Genomic DNA, 20119 nt, shown 5'->3' with positions numbered 1-20119 from the left:
TTCTAGCCCTGGCCACGTGAGGGCGACCACTTCCTACAGTCCACAGGCCTCGCGTGTAGGTTAAGACCAAGCGTGAAGTTGGCAAGAATTTCCGTTTACTTGTATCCACCAACAGTGCCCGTGGAAGCAGCAGTCAGGAAGGCAAACAGCAGATGACACTAGGCCTATCTTTAATGAGTGAAAAAGCCACACCCAAAAATTAATTAAAAGAAAGAAAAAGCCAAGACGGCAATGTGAAGACTAAGGAGTACCGAACAAACGAACTGGGGGGGAAACAATCCAAATGCTGCTTACAAGTGAGGATGGGAGACTTCACATCATACTTGGGCTCCCTGGAGAAGGACCTCATGCTTGGGGAAAGGAGAGGGTCAGCACAAGAGAGGGAGACCCTGAGCAGATGGACTGACACAGGGGCGGCAACAAGGGGTTCCACGAGCCAACCACTGTGGGGCTGTATTTCCTTCTGTGGTCCACGGTGTGGGAACCAATAGACAGCGCTTAGCAAGTCCCAAGAGACCATGTTTCTCCTTTACCAAGTCTTGTTGGTGTGTTCCGATGGCTGCTCTTGTGTGCTGGGAAATGCAGGCTTGAAAGGGGGGTGCAATCTAAGGGCCAAGTTCCCTGTGTGATGTGCCCAGTTCTAGTACAAAACCCACTGAACAGGCCACAGCCCTGTGCTGTGCCCTCCGGTTTCATCTGCTGCCTGCCTCTCACGCTCCTCCCCGCGAGACCACAACATTCCAAGACTTAGCGCTTCCTAGTTCATTCCCCTTAATTTCATTTTAAAATTCCCATCAAAATCCAAACTAGTTACATTTTCATGTGGCCTTCCTCACGAAGTTAACTTTGCGATCATTCTCAGCATTTCCGTCGGCCCCAGGCCCACCAACTCATCTCTACCTGCTCTCATGCAGTCAGTGTAATGGCAAAAAACCTTTTCCGGTGCACCCTGGGTACTTTATAAATATTAGCATTGGCTCAAAACTGCGGATTGGCAAGCTCTCTTCTTCAGTCTCTGGCACCTACAGAATATGAGCTCCACCCAGTGGGCCATTTCCACTTCTGGAAAGGCCCATGTCCATTGTACCTTCGCTTCTCAAGAGGAAGGAGGGCATCTCCTTTCCATTAACTAAATGGCCTCCTACTCTTTCTTGCCTCTCCGCCCAGTCGTATATTCCCTACCGTCAACAGGAGCAATCTTGTAAATATGCAAACCAGATCGATTCGTGCTCCCAGTAAAATACCACCGGTGGCTTCCCACGGATCCCCAAATCACCCTCCTTACAAAGGATCCTGGTCTCTGCTCATGCATGAAATTCAGGTTACTTGACTATACCAAGCTCTCTGCATCCTCGGGCTGGTCTGTTCCTGGAGGGTCCCTCAGCAGGCCGGTTCCTTCTCAACCTTCAGACCTTAGTTTGCCTATTACTTGTGCTGGTAAAGATTCTTGACTCACTCCGTGTAAAAGTCAGACCCACGGTCTATCGCATCTTTCCTTCCCAAAACTCTTGGTGATCTGTAACTGGACCCCCTTCCCTGTCCCCATTTTCTCAGTCTGGCTCGAGTCTTCGCCTCCTCCACACCTTTTTTTCCAAGGCTGACGTGAACACACACACATACCCCCCAAACCCTCGCCTTTAACCCTACAGCAGGTATTTTCATCACAAGCCCCTAAGAAACCCCCCTGACCCTAGTCTTATCACCGGCCTTCACTCAATCTGCTCAGCTTGACATGCTTCTAAGGCACCCCAAGTCCTGTCCTAGCACTTGTCAAGTTCAAAGTGATGCTGCTGCTGCTGCTGATCTGAGACACTTTTGCAAGTACTGCTCCAGAATGAGCAGCATCAGCATCCGGGTTTCTACCAGCACCAACCTCACAAGGGAAACTTCCAGACATTCCCAGGCTGTTTGGGGCTCTTCCCTGGTCTCATTTTCACCGTCTGCCAGGATCACAGTCCTGCCTGGCTAGTCTTGGCCCTTTAAGAGGGCATAGGGGGAAAAACCAGGAGTCAGACCAAGGAGCCCTGTGGTGTTGACGTGTTCAGCTGTTGACTGTTAGTGAAATGACCAGGGCTTTGCAAACACGGGGCCCTCCTCATGGGAAAGAAATGCAGCTGTTCCCCTGCTTCCATCAATGTTTGTTCCGCCAAGTTCTGCAGGGCACATCTCTACTGTCCCACAGGGCTAATCCATGGACTTCACAGGTGTCAAGCCAGGGACACCATCCCAGCTCACCCCCCTGACAGGCCCAGTGACGTGGGCAGGCTGGCCTATGAGCTTCCTCAGTATCAGGATGTGAACCATCTTTTTCTCCACCCCCATTTTGGTGATAAGTGCCTATTAGGTCCTACTTTCTCCATGTTCGGAAGGTAATCAAACTAGTGGCTAAAATTGCTTCTTTTTCAGTTGCCTGTTGTTGTTTTTCCCCGTTACATGCCGTTCTTGAACCTTCTATTGCACACTTTTGCCCTATCTAGGTGGATTCCATGATAATGTACGTTAATAGACTTTTATGAAGAAATAAAGCTTGTGCCCATGGATGGAAGTCATTTTGGAGCTGAAGTACTTGAGATTTCTAAGGAAAAATTTGAAATACAGAATTGTGGTATTCATTTTATAAATAGTGCTTCTGTTCTTTATCACCTCATCTAGTAAACCAAAACTTGCAAGCTTAACACGTCGAGTATAGCATGAAATTCACAAAAGACTTTGAACACTTGACAAAGAATTACAGGTATACCCCCAGTGCAACCCTGAGGCAGGCACTACTGGATCACCTTCACTTGAGAGGAGGAAGCAAGTGCCAAGAGGCTAATATACGCTGTCCAACGGTCATCCGATAGGGGCCGGATGCCTGGCTCCCACTGCTCCACCTGCCGTCACAGAATACTGGCAACATCAGGTGGCCTCCGGTCCCTTAGGTGTTCCACCCTGCCGTCATTCCCTAGCATGGCATTCGGCTGTCATTTCCACCTCAAGCCTTCACTTCCGGGGTGAACCTTGTAGTTGAGGTCCAACCGCGTTGTTTCCCATTGCGATTGCAAACCCCAGGACCTAACTCACTCTTCACATCCTCTCTTCAACTGGATATAACGCCTGACCATCTTTGCTACCACCCACCCGCAAGCTGGCTCTAGGTGTTAGTATTGCTGTTCCTCCAACAGCCTAGTTTAGGATTTAGTCACCTCACCATCCTAACAGAAGAGCCCCCCACCCCCACCCTGTCACTCAGTCTAGCTCACACACCAGACTCCAGCCTGCTGCCAGCAGGGCCGTGTCAGCTCACAGCAAGTCCACCTAGGCGTGCCGGCCATGTCCGCCTTCACAGGAGCACCCTCACGTTTTCTCGGAGCAGCTAGGCTTGAAGTTCGTAGCCCGACACCTGACCCCCGGGACCACTGCCTCACACCTCACTACCCCACCCACCCTTCCTTCTCTTCCCAGATCACCCTCCAATGTCGCTGAGGACACTGGCGACCCCAACTCAAGTCAGCTCCCGGGCACATCTGGTTCTCCTCCGAGTCTTGGTACTGTGCATCTGCTAATGCTGAAAGGTGGCCCCACCCCTCCTCCCTCATTATTCAAATCTTGACTAGATAGTCTTGTGAAGGGCACATGGCAATTCAGAATCCACAATACCAGTCATTTGGCAATAATCTGTATTACATCCAATTGTAACCAGCTCCTGTTTTATTTCCAAGTCTTCTCTAACTGGACAATGCAAAGGCAGACCTGCTTGCTGCCTGTGTTCGCCCCACAGCACTGCACGCGCTGGCCACTCATCCCTTTGGAAAGGATCCGTATTCTGGGCTCTGACCGCCTCATTCACACCGACAGTCAAGTGTCCTTGATGGAAGGGAGGATTCTCAGATAGCAAGCTCTCCCCACAGGGAGGTGAGGCTGAAAATAAGATCCATCTGTATTCGTGAGAAAAGTGATGGACAATTGCACAAGACGAGAACAGTGTCCACTCCCGAGCAAACGGTGACAGGAGACAGTAGTAACTCCTCCCCTCTGCGTGCTTGCTTTCTCTTGTGAAGGGAGGTTGAGGGTTAGCACCACCCCTCTCGCCTCCAAGTCCCAACCAGACCAAGGCGGCAGGCCTCAGCATAGCCCTCCAGCTCAGCGCTGCAGCATCTGCTTGGGACCCATGAGCGAGCGAGCGCTGAATCCAGCTGGAAAGAGCAGCGCCAGCCACTCAGTGACGGGGACCATGGACAGGCCACTGGGCCCTGCAAGGTGGACAGCAGGGGCCTCTGGGCCACACAAGCTTAGCAAGGCAGGTTCCCGCATGAATGAAGGTCACCTCCATTCACACGGGGGCGTCAGGGGCAGAGTCAGTTTCTGCAGAGGAGTGGACCAGACAAGTGTTGTGAGGAGCAGGGAGCAATCAGTGGTACCCTGGTCACATCAAGGCAGCCACCTTCACCTGCCTGAGTGGTTGTGGAGCCGGCTGCAGGCCAGAGGCAGGTTTCCGACTGGGGACACACATATCCTATGGGGACTTGGGTCTTCAGGATCTCCTGGAAGGCTCAATCCCGGGGCCGGTTGACTATGACCTCGCCCAGGGCCTCCAGCACCTCCCGCTTGTAGTCCTCGAAGTCGCCGTCGATCTGGCTGACACTCTGCTCCTCCACCACCCACAGCTGGCAGTTGGTTTCTGTGATGAGGCGGGCGTCGTGGCTGACGACAATCACAGCTTGCAAGGGAGGAGGGAGGAGTCAGCACACGCCAGGAGGGAGGGGCCCGGACCCAGGGGCAGGGGAAGGAAGGGGGGCCGGCTCTGGGCTGACTTACCACCCTTGTACTCATTGATGGCCTCCCCCAGAGCATCAATAGACTCTATATCCAGGTTATTGGTCGGCTCATCCTGCGGAGGAGGAATTCCATGGCTGAGCATTTCGTTCCAACGCCCGTGTCAGCCTGTTCCCCTCGCCCCCGCCCCTCAGCCCAGGTCACGAACCAAAACGAGGACATCGGGCTCCCGACAGGACAGCTCTGCAAACACAACTCGGGCTTTCTGCCCACCTGCAGCACAGGAGGAGGGCTGTCACTTCCGACACTGTGCCTCCTGGGGCCCTGAGCTGGGAATGGGAATGCGTGTATGGGGTGTGTGTGTGTGTGTGTGTGTGTGTGTGTGTGCATCTGCTCACTGCCATCAAGCACTGACTCCTAGTGAGGTTGAGGAGAGAGTGGAACTGCTCCTGGGGGTGTCCTGAGACTAACTCTGCATGGGAGCAGAAAGCCCACCGGTCGGTCTCGTGGGCACTCCCCCACCTGCAGGGCTCCCAGCTCTGTCCTCCCCTGGCTCCCTGCCGCTAGGTCCCGCTCTGGAGACCTGACTGAGGAGAAGCCCACCCCGCTGCTGCGGGACCTGAGAGTTTGCAGATCTGGATGGTGTGGGCGTGGCTCTCCAGGCCGAAGCGGCCCAGGCACTTGCGGGCGTCCTGATAGGGCAGGTTGAAGCCCCGCTGCAGGTACTCGGTGGGCGTCTCCTCCATGCGCAGCTGCTCGGCGTACTGCTGGTTGAAGAAGCCAATTTTCTGCCGAGGAGAGGGAGGTGCTCAGTGACAGTGGCACTCGACCAGAGGTTTCCCCGCTTCAGTCCCCAAGCCAACTTACCAGCCGGTGGTTCTTCCTCATCTCCCCTCGGGTCTGCAAAGAAAAGGCACGTGTGATGTCAGGCAGCATTTCCTGGGCAGGGACAATGACGCGCGAGGAACGGAGCTTGGGGTTCAGCCCCGCATGACCCAGGCACACCCAGCAGCTGAGGAAGAAGAGTGCGGGCCCAAGGGGAGCGGGAGGCGAGAACCAAGGAAGGGTGACAAAGGGACAGGCGAAAGAGCCGGACTAATGAGCACACAGTTCAAGAGCGCCTCGGACAGCGGGAGCTAGCTCTACTGGCCCCTTCTCTCCATCCTGGCTGGGGCAGGCGGAGGTGGGCCCGCGGCGCTCTGTGTGAGACATGGCCACAGGGCCGCAAGCAATTCTGGGATCTGAGGTCCAGGGCAAAGTGCCGTCATCCACACAAGAAAGTGCCGTGGCTGTGCTCCACGCCGGTGTGAGGTGGTGATTTTTACAAGCTGAAGGCCCGTGGCAACTGTGTCCCACGCTGGCAATTCTCACCATTTCAACCCTTTTCAAAATGCTGTTATCGTGACTTAGTAAAACCACAGCACAGGGTAAACAATCTACACATGTGTGGGAAAACCCAGGAATTCGCATGACGTGCTTTACTGACTGGAACTGAATCCACGCGATCTCCTCCAAGGTGTGACTACACAGCCCTTGGAGTGAAAAATCAGAAATGACCTAAGTATCAAATACATTATGATACAATCATGTAAAATGGATGCACACACGATTATATGCAAGGAAATACATCTGAGGTACAGTGTTTAGAAAAGCTGGCTATTAGTCAACTTGTATAGTCCACTAGTTTAATAACTGTTGGTGCCAAAAAAAACCCCCAACTATCGGCGCCTTTGCAAAGGAAAAAGGAGACCCCACACACACACACCTTCCAAAGCATTGGTTATTTTGAATTTTTCCCCTTGTCTTCTCACTGTTGTGCCAGGGACACAATGAGGGAGTGTCCAAAAGTTTGTGCAAAAATTTTGTTGTTTTAATTCCATTTTCCCTCGTGTTTTCTTATTCTCTGAAAACGTGTCAGTGGGTGGGCCCCAGCCTCACCCCCAGCTGAGAGCTCTCCCTCCCTGGGAGGCTCCAAGCCCCCCCCACCCCCACAGCTGGGGGACAGGAGTGTTCCGGTCCCTGTGCCCAAGACTCACCGGCGCCAGCTTGCCCGTCAGCAGCAGCAGCAGGGTGCTCTTCCCCACGCCATTGGGGCCCACGATGCAGACTGCAGGCAGGCAGGCAGTTAGCTGAACACATCCTCTGCGGCTGTGGCCCCACCCAAGCCCCCAACACCCTCCTCCACTCACTCCTGGAGTCCATGTCGATGCCAAAGTCCAAGTTCTTAAAGAGCGCCTTCTGCCCCTCATAGGCAAACGTCACACCTGCAGTTAGGAGAAGCAGCGCTGACGTCCTTCCCAGGGTCACCCCCAGGCCCTGGTGGCCAGGCCTCGGTGGACTCAGAGAGGCCACTCACCGTGCAGGCCCAGCACTGGAGGGCTGAGGGGCGGCGGGTTCGGGAACGTGAAGCGCACAGTGTACTCCTTGGGGCGCTTCAGAAGCTCGGGGGCCTCCTGGGACTCTTCATCCTGGTTTTTCCGTCGACATTTCTGCTGCTTCCGAGTCAGGGCTTCCTTTGTCTGCTTTTCCTGGAGGAAAAAGGAAGAGAACACTGCGCCTTGCCCAGCAGCTGCAGCCCACAGCCCCGCTCCTTCCTCAGGAGAAGGGAGGTCACCGCCCCGGGGACGCACTGCCTGCTTGGTGGACTTGCCGCCCGCCTTCAGCTCCTTCAGCTTCTTCTCCTGCTTCTCATACTGCTTGAGCAGTTCCTTCTGCTTCTGCTGGTACATCTTCTTGAAGGTCACTGGGGAAGACGGGGTGGGGGTCAATAGTGGCTGCCCTCCCAGCAGGGGGGCCACCAGGGCCTTAGATGGGGGCAGGCATCATGGCTCTGAGTCCCGCTAAGACCTGGCTCATGGACACAACTTAGGGCCTCCCTCCGTCCCTCTCCCAGGCCCCTCTGCCCCACAGCCAGCAGTCGCCCTTACTGTAATTGCCCCTGTAGTAGTGGAGCCGCTGGGCATCGAGGTGGACGATGTCGGTGCAAACATCGTCCAGGAAGCCCTGGTCGTGGGAGACAATCAGCAGCGTCTTCCGCCAGCCCTGGAGGTAGCTGCGGTTGGGAGAAGGGGTGGGGGCAGAGTCAAGGTGCTCAGGGTGCCAGACAGAAAAGCAGGGGCAGGGACTGGAGCAGGAGCTGTCAGGGACAAAGGGACTGGAACCGCAGAACGGAAACTGATGCCGAACAGACCAGGGGATGACTCACTTGTTGAGCCAGATGACGGCATTGAGGTCCAGGTGATTAGTGGGCTCGTCCAGCATCAGCAGCGTGGGCTCCATGAAGAGGGCCCTAGGGGGCAGCAGGGAGGCCAAGAGGGTCCACGGCGAGGAAAAGCCTTGCTCGCTGAGCCCCAGGAGCCCAGGCAGGCAGAGCCTGAGGCCCCAGTGCGCGCCCTGCAGCTGACCTCAGGAGTTACGGGGCAGCAGAGGTCCCCAAGACGCCCAGGGAGCGAGCTGGAGGCAACAAAGGTCTCACACCAGCCGAGTGGCTCACCTGGCCAGGGACACACGCATACGCCAGCCTCCAGAGAACTTCTGTGTGGGCCGGTTCTGCATTTCTGGGTCGAAGCCCAGACCAGCCAGGATCCGCCGGGCCTTGGCCTCTGCAGCTGCCGCCCCTGTGGCTCGCAACTCCTCATACACCTGGGAGGAGGGAGAAGAGGACACATGTTGGAGGACCCCAGCCAGCCCCAGTCTCCGCCCGTGTCCCCTGCGCCATCTCCTCTACCTTCTCCAGCCGCTCGGCAGCCGCGTCGTCCCCCTGCTCCAGCTGCCCCTGAAGCCGCCGCTCCTCTTCCAGGAGCTTCAGTCGTTTGGTGTCGGCCCGAAGCACAGCCTGCACTGCTGGCGTCTCATCCGCAACCACCTCTGGGGAGGGGGATGGCGGTGGGGCAGCAGTCAGGCCACCCCAGGGGCCAAAGTTCCTGCCTCCTCTCCCTTTTGGCTTCCCCTTCCGGTTTGGCTGTCCTTGCCCCCAGCCTTGCACTTGTTTCAAATAGAGTATCTACAGGTCTCCCGCTTCCCACCTCCCGGCCTTTCTGCAGCGATCCTCGCTTCTCCTTTCCAGCTCCCTACCCCGTTTCTGCAACAGACCTGCCTGTCTCTTCTTCTTCCCCTCACGCCCCCCTCCCCCCCCAGGTCCCCTTCCAGCGGCTAGCTCACCTTGCTCACACAGCAGCACGTCAATGTTGGGGGGGATGCTCAGGGCTCGGTTGGCGATGTGCTTGAGAAGAGTGGTCTTGCCCTTGCTGGGGAAGGAGAGCTCCTAGTGCTGGGCCACACACCCAACGAATGGCTTCTCCCCCTCCAGCCCCCTTCCCACGGGTACCCCAGGCCTCCTCTCCTCACCCATTGGGCCCCACGAGCCCGTAGCGGCGGCCAGCTACGATGTACAGGTCGGCGTTGATGAACAACTCCTTGCCGTGGGCCGAGATGCTGAACTTCTCCAGCTGCAGCCGCCCGTCCGTCCGTCCGGGGGGGAAGGTGAAGAGGGCAGGGAGGAGCACTGAGCCTTCTCTTCAGGGAGAAGAGCTGCACCTTCCTCCCCCCAGGGAAGCCTGCTGCGGAGCCCAGGGCCCCGCCAACCCTGCTCCCCGTCCGCTGTCCCTAGCAGCGGACCTGTCCCAAGTCCAAAGCCAGTCTCGCTTGTCCCACCCTACTTCAGAGCCACCCCCTTTTCCTCCCTGGTTTTACTACCCTCCCTGAGGTTGGCAGAACCCAAGGTGTGGAGACTGTTCCCGAGCTTTCTAACCACGCGGGACCCGGAGGGAAGGCCTCTCAGAACTCACCTTGATGTCAGATGCATTTTCTAGCATGGCCTGACGGGAGGACACCTCTGCCTGGGACACAGAGAAGTCATTTTCCGCAGCACTGGCTGCTTTTAATGAAGCCACTTGGCGCTCGTACTCCATCTGGGAAAGGAAGAGTGGGCTTGAGCCCGGTGCCTGCCAGCGTCTCGTCACCGAGACACCCAGACGCTGACAGCCTCACAGCCCCGGCCGGCTCTGCCCCCACGCTGTCCCCCTCCTGCCCCCACACGCACATAAATGCCCCCAGGTGAAGCGCAGAAACAAACACCAAGCCCCTCTGCCCTGGACCACTAAGAACTCGAGGCCTTACCTGTTTCTTCAGTTTCTTCTTCTCCTTTTTGCTAAGCTGAGCGTAAGGATCGTCGGCCTTGGGCTCCCCGTCGTCCTCCCCATCTTCCTCCCCATCTTCCTCAGAGCCCTGTGAGAACCAGAGGGTGGTGAGAACTAGGGGTCCCTTCTAGAACTCGGGTTTCAATGACCCTCCCAGCCCAGTCAGCTCTTGCCTTCTTTACACCCACCCCTTATCCCAAGGCCTGCTGTGGTGGCGGAGGCCCTCTCTTCCACCCCGCCCACCGCTGTCCTCAGAGCCTGCTCTAAGTTCTGCCGCCACGAACAGCGTGAAGGTGCGTGGCTACAATGCAGCCCTGGATAACGCTGCCCTGACACAGGGCTCTTTTCTGCACACTCCCGACCAGGGCAGTGGCCCCAGGAGGTACTGCAAAGTGGCAGGGGGCTCAATTACACAGCTACTGAGAAGCCCAGCTGAAGCAGGAAGTGCCAGAATTCTAGAGGGCCTCCTGGGGACCAGCCCTCGTCTCTTCCATGAGGCCACTGAGGCAGAGAGGCATGCTCGAGGCCACCGAGTACGGGGCAGAGCCGCAACCCCAATCACCTGAGGCTGACTGCAGGGCCCTTTCCTGTCTACACCAGGGGTGGCAAATCTGACGTGGAGCCTGCTTCTGTACGACCTGTTTTGTATGAGAATTTTTTTTACATTTCTCATACGCCAAAACCTCAAACCAACTCTACCATCGAGGCTACTCCGATGCACAGCGACCCTCTGGGGCGCTGGGGGTTCCCAAGACTGCTTACAGGAGCAGAGCGCCTCATCTTCTATGGTGGTTTCCAACTGCTGACCTTGCAGGGGTTAGCAGCCCCGCGTGTAACCACACCACCACCAGAGTGCCGAGGCGATGAAGAGTGACAGGATTCACACGGGTCCCCTCTCTGGCCCTTTTCCGAACACCATCCCCTATGACTCTCCCATTCCTGAGTCCCTGTTCCTCCTCCTCCTCCCAGCCAAGCCCCAGGGGTGCACCTTCCCCACCTTCTTGCTCTTTTCCTTCTCCTTCCCTTGTTTGGGCAGTTTCTCTCTTACTTCTTCTTCGTCCTCCCCTCCACTGTCCAGAGTGGCAAATATATTTTGAGGCTAAGAGAGACGAGAGGAGGTCTGGTGAGATAGGTCTTAATTCCCACGTCCTTACGCCTCGCCTCACCAATTACTCCCTCACCTTGGTCTTCCCCTTGGACTTTTCTTCTTTTCCTTTTGTGCCCTTGACCACAGGCTGCTGCTCTTCAGATACCGCCTGGAGAAGCCCAGAGTGAAGTTGCTACCTTCTTGCTTAACAAGCTTTTCTACAGTGTGTGTAAGTTCAAATTAACAGGCTAACACTGTCTAAGAAACAGAGACCAGAAAAAGAGCCTCGGGCCTGAGACCCAGTGGGCGAAGCCCACACAAAACCAGAGACCGTAAACAGAGTCAAGAACCTAGGCACTGTAAGGCAAGTAACTGAGCAGCGGTGGGTGGGAGAGAAGCTAGTGCTTAGAAGGCTGCCCTGAGAGGGGGCAGATCCCAAGGAAATGGACCCAGCCCTGGAGCAGGCCTTCTAGGGAAGCACAAACAAAAAGCTTCAGGACCAAAGGCCTCAACCAAGAGAGCCAACCTGGATGTGGAAACGTGGCCGGGCTGACCTCAGAGATATACAACCAAGTGTCTCGCGAAGACTGCAGGGGCCCAGTGGAACAGCAAAGACGTAATGCTCTGGTCTAGACTTTCAGTTCGGGACCAACAATCACTGCAGGTTTTTGAGCAACAAACAGGATGAGAGAGGAGCTCGACAGCAGACGCCAGGCAGACCTAGCAGAGCTGGCGCTGAGCGCAGGGAAGCCGAGCACTGTGGCCAGAGGCGCTCGGCGGGTGGAGAGATGGGCAGACCGGCGCATCGTCACCTTATTGACCCGGTTCTTCTCTGGCTTGGCAGGTTTAGGACATGTTTCCTCCTCCTCCTCTTCCTCACTCTGATCCTGGGTCAGTGCTGCGAAGGCATTGCTGCCCTAGAGCACAAAAGGGCAGGAGCCAGCCATCAGTAGGACAGTCCAGGTCCAGCCTGAACCCCCGGAGTCTCACCACACTGAGACCAACGGAGGGCTCACCTTGGTTTTCTTCCCTCCGCGAGGTATCGGGACAGGTGCTAGAAGGGTAGGAGAGCGAATGAGACCGGAAAGGGCAGGACAATGTCTGACTCCTACATCAAGCCCAACCCCCGAGACCCGAGGCCCCATCACGCTCTGTGACTCAGGTCACGTACTCTCACCCTCCTCATCGCTGGCCGGCACCGAGAGCTTCTTAAGCCGCTCCATGAGCTCTTTCTCCTCGCCATCATCGTCCACATCCTTCTTCCGCCTGCCTTTCCGGGTGTCTCGTTTCTTTTTCTGTTGCTGAAAGAAAACGAAAGCAAAGAGAATGAAGCCAGGCCCAGGCCCTTACTACTTTATCTCCGCTCGGGAGAGCCCGGCAGCAGCTGAGTGACCAAGGAGGGCTGGGCTGGGCTCCGCGGGTCCAAGATGCTCCGGGACTGATTTGTCTCATCAGCCCTGTACCTGCTGCTGCTGCTGCTGCTGCTGCTGCTCCTTAAGAGCCTTCTCTTCTTCCTCAGCCTGCTTATCTTCTACCGCCAGCTCTTCAAAGAACTGTGCAGGGAATCGAGACATCAGGAGACACGGCTCAGAGACCACGGGAGCACTTTTCTGCCATACACAGACCTATCAACTCTCCCGTCAACCCATCCCTGGCCTTTTTTTTTTTTTTTAATTGGGAACTAGATGGGGGGAGTTTACATTTCAGACCATCCCCTCTGCATTCAATAGTTGAAACCACTCATCTACGATGCTCTCCCCGCAGGACCCTGCACCCTCTTTTTACAAGACCTCTCCTCCGTGGGCCCGCCCACCTCCTTTCCAGGGCTCTCTGATGAGCATGAAAGGCCCAGCATCGTCTCTTACACCCACCCTTCATTTCCTCACCGTCTTTTTGGTCTTCTTGTCTTTCTTCCCTCTCTTCACCACTTTCTCTGGAAGGTTAAGCAGACACGGTCAAGGGTGTTTGTCTACAACTGCCAGAGTGGCCTGCTTGTTCTTGCCAATCGCTCACTGGCCTCCACCCAGTTGAGCTTTTTCCAGCCCAACTGTTGCTCCTTAGACACGGGTGCGGCTCCACAGCTCCTGTAGGAAGAACCCTTCCTCCCTCTGCTCAGAAACCAGCAAATATTTCCTCAGCAGCTACTGGGCGCCACTGGGGACAAAGCAGTCAGCTAAGACGACGACTGAGGATTTCTCTGGAGCTGACAGTCTTTGACGAGATATTTTTAAACAGCCCGCTTACAAGTGTGCTGAATGTTCCCAAAGGGCAGAGCAGGGCAGGCGTGCCACCACAGGGGTAGAAGGTTCGGGGCTGGCCTCATCTGGGGGCCAGTCCGATCTGAAGACACGGGCCCCGAGCATGCGAAGCACGGAGCAGCCAGCACCAGGCCAGTCCGAGTGCCACACAGCTGATGGCGTGGCCAGGTGTCGGCAAGAGCACACGGGGCAGGGCAAGAAAAGGTTCTGCATGGCTAACACTTTGAGACAGAAGGAGAGTGGGGCACGGGGAGGCTGGTATGCAGGGCCTGCGAAGTCAGGTGACGAGATGGGGATTTCATCTGGCACAATGACGCCTGCACTGCCACACGTGCGCGGGCCAAGTACAGAGCAAAACCAGCAGGACAACCCAGGAAACAGACAGAAGAGGGGGCGGGTGGGGGAAGTAGCAGGCTTCAGATGGTGGGGACAGAGGTGGGAGCAACATTAGCTGCTCCAGTGGTACCATTTACTAGGGCAGGAAAAAAACAAAGGAAGAGAAAGGTCCCCCTCCCTGCCCAGAAAGGAAGGGTGGGAAGGTTTTACGAATGGTTTGGAATTCTGTTGTTTGCGATGTCGCAGTCCAAGCCAGTGCTGTGTAGTAAGTAAGAAAGTGAGCCCGTGGGACCATGGCCCACCTGTTCTGCTCATACACGCAAGCTCCCACAGGATGGCTGTTTAGCTCTTTGACTATGTACACAGCTTTCAGTCAAGAGAACAACCTGAGACAGTTTAGTCTGTTGTGGTCCCAGGGAGCGATGCAGGAAATCAGTAAGGTTACTGACTGAACAAATTCCAGCTCCTTCCTCCCCTCCCGTTTCCCTACATGCAGGAGACCCTACATACTTCCCCACCCCCACCCCCACCCCACACTCAGGCAGAGGCAGCAGCCTGCACCCTCCTGGTTTCTCCTGTCCAGGCCTCCCCACATCTTCCTCTCTAAACAATCTCATCCACTGCTACCTGATTCCATCCAAAAGCATTCCTATAACCATTAGACTTCAAAACAAACAAACAAAGAGTCTGTGGTCCCCACTGCCTACCACCTTAAGTATAATCTCTGCAGACGGGAATTCTCTATTACTTGGTGTTAGGTGCCGTCCAGGGAGTCCCAGCTTCTAAGGACCCTTTGTGGTCCTGTGCCATCCTCACCATCACTGCGATGTGTGAGCTTGCTGTTGCAGTCACCCTATCAACCCATCTCACCAGGGGTCTTCCTGTGTGCCAAGCCTGATGTCATCACTTCATCAAGTTTGACTGAGCATCTGTGATGCCAGACACTGGGGACCACGAAGGGCAGTCCCTATGGACTGAAACAGTTCTACCTTTCCTTCTGTGCCTGTAGTCGCCCTACCCACACCTCTGCTCTGGATTGTCTCCTCCCGGGCTTGCTTCCCGTGTCCTCCCCCCACAACACACTCTGAAACCTAAGCCCAGTACTGGTTGACGGGACTCAGTGCCATGGCATTGACAGATGCCCAGAAGACACAGAATGAGGCTGTTCCAAGGAGTTTCATCCTGAAATCACTAAGGAAGGCCCAATGAGATACCTAAGAAGGAACGGCATAGCCAGCTCACCCTGACTTATCCTAGACACCAATTCCTCCTCAAGAGGTAGCCCAAACCAACTGTCATTACACCAACCCTGACGCATGGCACCCTCACGTGTGTCAGAGCATACAGCTGTGCTCCACAGGGTTGGCAATTCCCCCCCACCCCCACGGAGAACACCAGGCCTTTCTTTCAAGGTACCACTGGGGAGACTTGACCTGCCAACCTTTCTGTCCGGACCTCCCAGGGTCTCCTGCTTTATCTTAAAACAACAAACAAAAAGCCTACTGTCTGGATATGTAGCGCCCCCCCCTCCGAAAGAGGACAAATAATAGAAATGTGGGTGAAGGGAGACAACGGACAGTGTACGATACAAAATACTAATAACAATATATAATTGATCAAGGATTCACAAGGGTGAGAGGGTGGGGCAGGGAGGGGAAAAAAGGAGTTTATACCAAGGGCTCAGGTAGAAAATGTTTTGCAAGTGATGATGGCAACATATTGTACAAATATGCTTGATACAAGTGAGGTATGGAATAAGAGCTGTAAGAACCCTAATAAAGTTATAAAAACACCCAAATCAAACCGCCGCCGCCTGCTGTCATCAAGTGGATCCCAACTCACAGCCAAGCCTATTAGACTGGGTAGGACTGCCCCAGTTTCGAAGGCTGCAGACCTCTCCAGAGGCAGATTGCTACATCAATCTCCCACAAAACAGCTGCTGAATTCAAAGCACCAGTTTCCCAGCTAGCAGGCCAAGCATCTAACCATCACGCCACCAGCAGTCCTTAAGAACCACAGGAGCAACTCAAGGTAGAACTGTGTGTGTTTCTGGGATGGGAAATCTTTACGGGAGCCGAATGCCTCACTTTAAGCCCTTAGTCTGCCACCCCTCTTAATTACTATTTTCTCTCTGTGCACTCACCCACGGGGGCTCCAAAGAGTGGTCGTCCATGCGAGCGCCCCTTCCGCATTTCCCATTCCTTTCCTGAACACGCTGCAATCCGATTCGCAGTGCCATCATCTAACCAATGCTATCAGTGCCACGACAGCCCCTGATCGTTTAGCTGCTTGGTCCAAAAAGCGTTCTCGACACCTGATTTTGTCCAGACTTCTCTGCAGCGTGCCACGCTCCCTCCCTGTCTTCTGTTTTTAGTGAACTTCTGGGGAGCCTGTTTGCTCCAGGTTTGCCTCCAGTTTCCCCAGCTACTTCCCTTCCTTGGGACGTGGAGGTCTTGTTTGATACTTACCAGATGGGAAGTGGTTGTGTCCAGTCCTACAAGAACTATCGCGGAGACTGTTGGCTATTCTGCCCTAATGATCTGCGCCTCCCGACTCTCATCTCTCTCGTCCCAGCACTGACAAGTCTACGAATCACCTCCTTTGCGGATCACCCACTGTCTCCTCCGCTGGGGCAGGGCGCAAGGACTATCTCTGCATTCCCAGACTCGGCAGTGTGCCCGACACGCAACAGGCGGTCAGTGCCGGGTAAATGGCTGTGTCTCTTGCGTGGTGCTGCTTTTTCAGTGCATCTCACCATCCCGACACCCAGCATCTACCCATCTGCTCTAGCGAAGTCAGACCGTCGGGGGCCCTCTCAATAAGGCCAGAAAGGAGTCGTCTCCCCGTGAAACAGGCGGCACCATCAGCTTGGGCGACGTGTGTACCAACGGGGGAAGAGCCACCAGGCTGGGATTATACAATCCTGCGGGGCGTGGAGAAGACGCCCCAAAGAGGCGGAATCCGAAAACCGCCGTGGTTTCTCCCCATTTCTTCCTCGGTACCATACGCTCCTCCTCGTCGTGTCCTCACTCGGCCCCGGAGAAGCTCACGGGAGGTACCCCAGCACCCATTCTTCCGCCCCCACCCTCAAGGCACCCCCGCCGGGGCAGGCGCGGCCAGGCCCCACGGCACGCATGCGCGGCAGGCTCCGCACGGCCCGGCGGCTCTCGCGCGCCGTGACGCCAGCCTAAGACGCGCGCGCTCTACGCTGTCTCCTTCCTTTCTCGTTTCCTCTCTGCCGACAAGCCTTACCGGCGGGCGCCGGGCCCTCTCCGTCCCCGATCCACTCGGGCTCCGGCGGCTGCTGCTTGGGCCCCTTTGGCATCGCGCTGGCAGTTGCGAGGACTCCGAGTGGCGGCGCCGGGTGCTACTTCCGCTTCCGGCGGCGTGGAGGCCTTAAGGAGGCGGGCTCTCGGGGCGGCCGCGGCCGGCCCCGCCCCCGGCGCTGCACGTGCTGGCCACCCCAGCGGCCGGGGGCGTGCCCTGCGTCTGGGGCGTGTCCTGCGTCTGGGCGTGCCCTGCGTCGGGGGGCGTGCCCTGCGTCTGGGGCGTGTCCTGCGTCTGGGCGTGCCCTGCGTCGGGGGACGTGCCCTGCGTGCGGGGCGGGGCCTTCGGGGACGGGGCGGGGCCGGCGTCCTCCCGCTACCTCCGCGTCTGAGACGCGTCCGAGCATCCCGACCTCGGTGACCCTTGGACGCCGCGTCACTCGTCATTGTCGATTGGAACGCAGGAGTCGAGCATCTATCTATATACGTTAAGCTTTTGAGCTTCTTTTCATGGTTGTTGAGACCTATTTTCACTCACCGCTTCCACCAGGTTAAGGACGCGGTCCATTGACCTTATAGCAGGTTCAGTGTTGAGCTGTGTTGCATAATCCCAAGGTGTATGGATAATCAGGTCTCACCTCCTCAAAGTATGCAGGAGGAACTGAAACCCAAGGAGCTGAAAGCGCGGTGCAGTCAGGCTTTGCATTCACTTTACTAAACAAGCAACAGCTTTATCAGGAGTCCTGGTTGCACGGTGGTTATGCCTTTAGCTGCAATCTGCGAGGTCGACAGTACAAACCCATAAACAGAGTCTCAGATACTCAGAGGGGGGAAGTTCTACCCTCTCCTTCCTATCCGGTCGCTATAAGTCGGCAGCAACTCGAGGTCAGTGAATTTGATGTTGGTTTTTTGGTAACAGCTTTATTAGAAGTGTACAGCGTTGAAAGCAGAAAGTGATTATTAATGGATCAATCATAGTGAACAATATATGGAGTGAAAAGATAATTATATTTCCACTTAGGAAATTCAATGGTGGGTCTTTGTATATCTTTATACGAAGGGAGGGTTTTGCAAAGAGGTACAAAACCCCCTCAAATTTCAAATATAAAATTTAAAGTTTTATTGGCACATCATCCTCATAGAGTATATGGCACATATACCTCAATAGTTTAATCATCTCAAGAAGAGTTGTACAATTATTTTTTTAATCATTTTATTAGGGGCTCATACAACTCTTTTCACGATCCATACATACATCATTTGTGTCCAGCACATTTGTACATATGTTGCTATCATCATTCTCAAAACACCTGCTTTCTACTTGAGCCCTTGGTATCAGCTCCTCATTTTTCCCCTCCCTCTCCGAGTTGTACAATTATTATCACAATCCCTTTTAGAACAATTCCTTCTCTCTTGCACCCATTGTTATTAGCTCCCCATTCGCCCCAGCCTCCCCTGCCATACCCTTAAGAGACCATTCATCCATTTACTGTTTCTATAGATTTGTCTGTCCTGGATCTCATATACAGAAAAAAATTCTTTTAAACCTAACAATAATAACAAAGTAAAACAGGTAGACGCCTCAATCGAAAAGAAAGCAGAAAATTAAAGACTAGAACAAATGTAAAATGCATCAAAAGGGAGATCAAATGAGAAGGTGTTAAACTGCAAGAGCATCGGCCATCAAGCCCATGCTGACTCATAGGGACTCTACGGGGCAGGCTAGAACTGCCCCTGTGAGTTGCCAAGACTGAACTGTTTGCGTGAGTAGAAAGCTCCATCTTCCTCCTGAGGAATGGCTGGTGGCTAGTGGTTTCCAACTGTGTAACTCAGGCGTCCTCAAACTGCGGCCCGTGGGCCACCTGTGGCCCGCTGGGTGTTTTTGCCCCTTTTGTTTTTTTATTTGAAAATAAGATGTGCATTGTGCCTAGGAATTTGTTCATAGTTTGTTTTTTTTTAACTCTAGTCTGGGCCTCTAACAGGTCTGAGGGACAGTGGACTAGCCCCCTGTTTAAAAAGTTTGAGGACCTCTGGCGTAACTTGTGGATCCCAGCCCCAGGTGTAACCACTATGCCATCAGAGCTCCCTTAAAACCAACTTCCATCGTCCACTTTGCAATGCACTGTGCATGATAGCAAGGCTGTTCACATTCCCAATCTGTTCTCAGAGGGCATTCACTAGAGGCCTAACCCTCACGTATCTTACCTTTCCTTTCTCGGTTCCTCAACTTTATCTACCACACAATCAACTTTACAACGCTCTCTGATAACAAGGCTATTCACCAGAGACTTAATCTCCGTGTAGACCTGCCGATGGATTTTGGGCTTCCACTGTCATCCATAGTCTTCTGCAAACCAGGCGATCATCAGATATAATTTAAGGAGAACAGTTAAATCTTAAGCAGGAAAAAAAACAAGATCAAGACAAAGAGACAGTATATGGGCAAGGGAGACCATTTGCATGAGGTCATAATGGTGCTCAAGGGTTTGCAGCAATTCAGACTTATAAAGGGCATGAGAGAGCAAATGAAACTTGCAAAAGTATGTTTGCCAGCATACATCACAGGATATTAGAACTTAGATTCCGAGCACCCAGTTTGCAGAAGGCTATGGATGACTATGAAAGTCCAAAATCCACCTTCAGAAACCACATGTGGATTAACCTTCTGTGGAATTCCTTCCGACCCTTCCCTAGGGGTGAGAACACTCTTGCCCTCAAGCAGAGTACATTAGAAAGTGGATACTTTCCACCTCTCTCCAGACAGCCCCCTGGGCAGTCTGCTCTGGATGCTTGCCTGGTGCTAGTCAGGGTGGACAAGAGAAACAAATCGAGGGCGACTCGTGTAGAGGAAAGTTGAATACTGAGAAAACATCCCAGCTCAGTCCAGATCAAGTCCATATGTCTGATTATTAGCCCATACCAATCTATAACGTCCGCTTTAGACTCAGGAAACACATGCAATGATGCTGAATGTAGGATGATCACAGGCCAGTGGGTGGAGAGTCTTTGGATCCAGTGGCGTTGTAAGCATCTCCTTGCTGGCAGGGGTCTCCACGTGGCTTCTCCAGTTTCAAAGGTTTGGTTGCATCAGGGTAGGTCCATGTGGCTTCTCCAGCTCAGGGCACTAGTGTAGTTCCATGTGTCTTGTCAGCTGCAATGTCTCCCAGGGAGTGAGCAGAGAGGGAGAGAGGTGTCTGCCGCCTCCAAGGAGGAAAATAGCAGGTTTCCCAGAATTCTCATAAGGCCATGCCCACACAGAAGCCTCATTGGCTATGACCT

At 54.6% G+C, this 20119-nt stretch overlaps 1 protein-coding gene across 3 annotated transcripts; it reads right to left on the bottom strand.

Moving 5' to 3' along the window:
* Positions 1-3642: 3642 nt before the first annotated feature.
* ABCF1 (ATP binding cassette subfamily F member 1) lies at positions 3643-16935 on the bottom strand. 3 transcript variants are annotated; one of them, XM_045292611.1, is made up of 25 exons: positions 16827-16935; positions 12867-12913; positions 12444-12533; positions 12152-12281; positions 11997-12034; positions 11793-11897; positions 11075-11149; positions 10891-10992; positions 9874-9981; positions 9543-9665; positions 9103-9203; positions 8917-9002; positions 8483-8622; positions 8249-8397; positions 7961-8044; positions 7683-7807; positions 7386-7498; positions 7112-7283; positions 6945-7019; positions 6792-6862; positions 5623-5655; positions 5375-5543; positions 4964-5028; positions 4798-4870; positions 3643-4699 (listed from the first exon to the last, which is right to left on the bottom strand). In XM_045292611.1, exons 1-25 carry the CDS (start codon positions 16897-16899, stop codon positions 4533-4535), a joined length of 2514 nt encoding a protein of 837 aa, XP_045148546.1. In that variant the 5' UTR covers positions 16900-16935; the 3' UTR covers positions 3643-4532. The 3 variants fall into 3 exon arrangements, with proteins under 3 accessions (XP_045148546.1, XP_045148547.1, XP_045148548.1); XM_045292612.1 differs by having other exon boundaries at positions 12158-12281; XM_045292613.1 differs by lacking the exon at positions 11075-11149.
* Between the last annotated feature and the right edge of the window lie 3184 nt (positions 16936-20119).

This window comes from Echinops telfairi, unplaced genomic scaffold (assembly GCF_000313985.2).
Source record: "Echinops telfairi isolate 266 unplaced genomic scaffold, ASM31398v2 ScPeMD7_655;HRSCAF=1070, whole genome shotgun sequence".
NCBI classification, from domain to species: Eukaryota; Metazoa; Chordata; class Mammalia; order Afrosoricida; family Tenrecidae; genus Echinops; species Echinops telfairi.
Note: the sequence above shows the minus strand (reverse complement) of the source record. Positions and strands in the feature narration are given on the sequence as shown.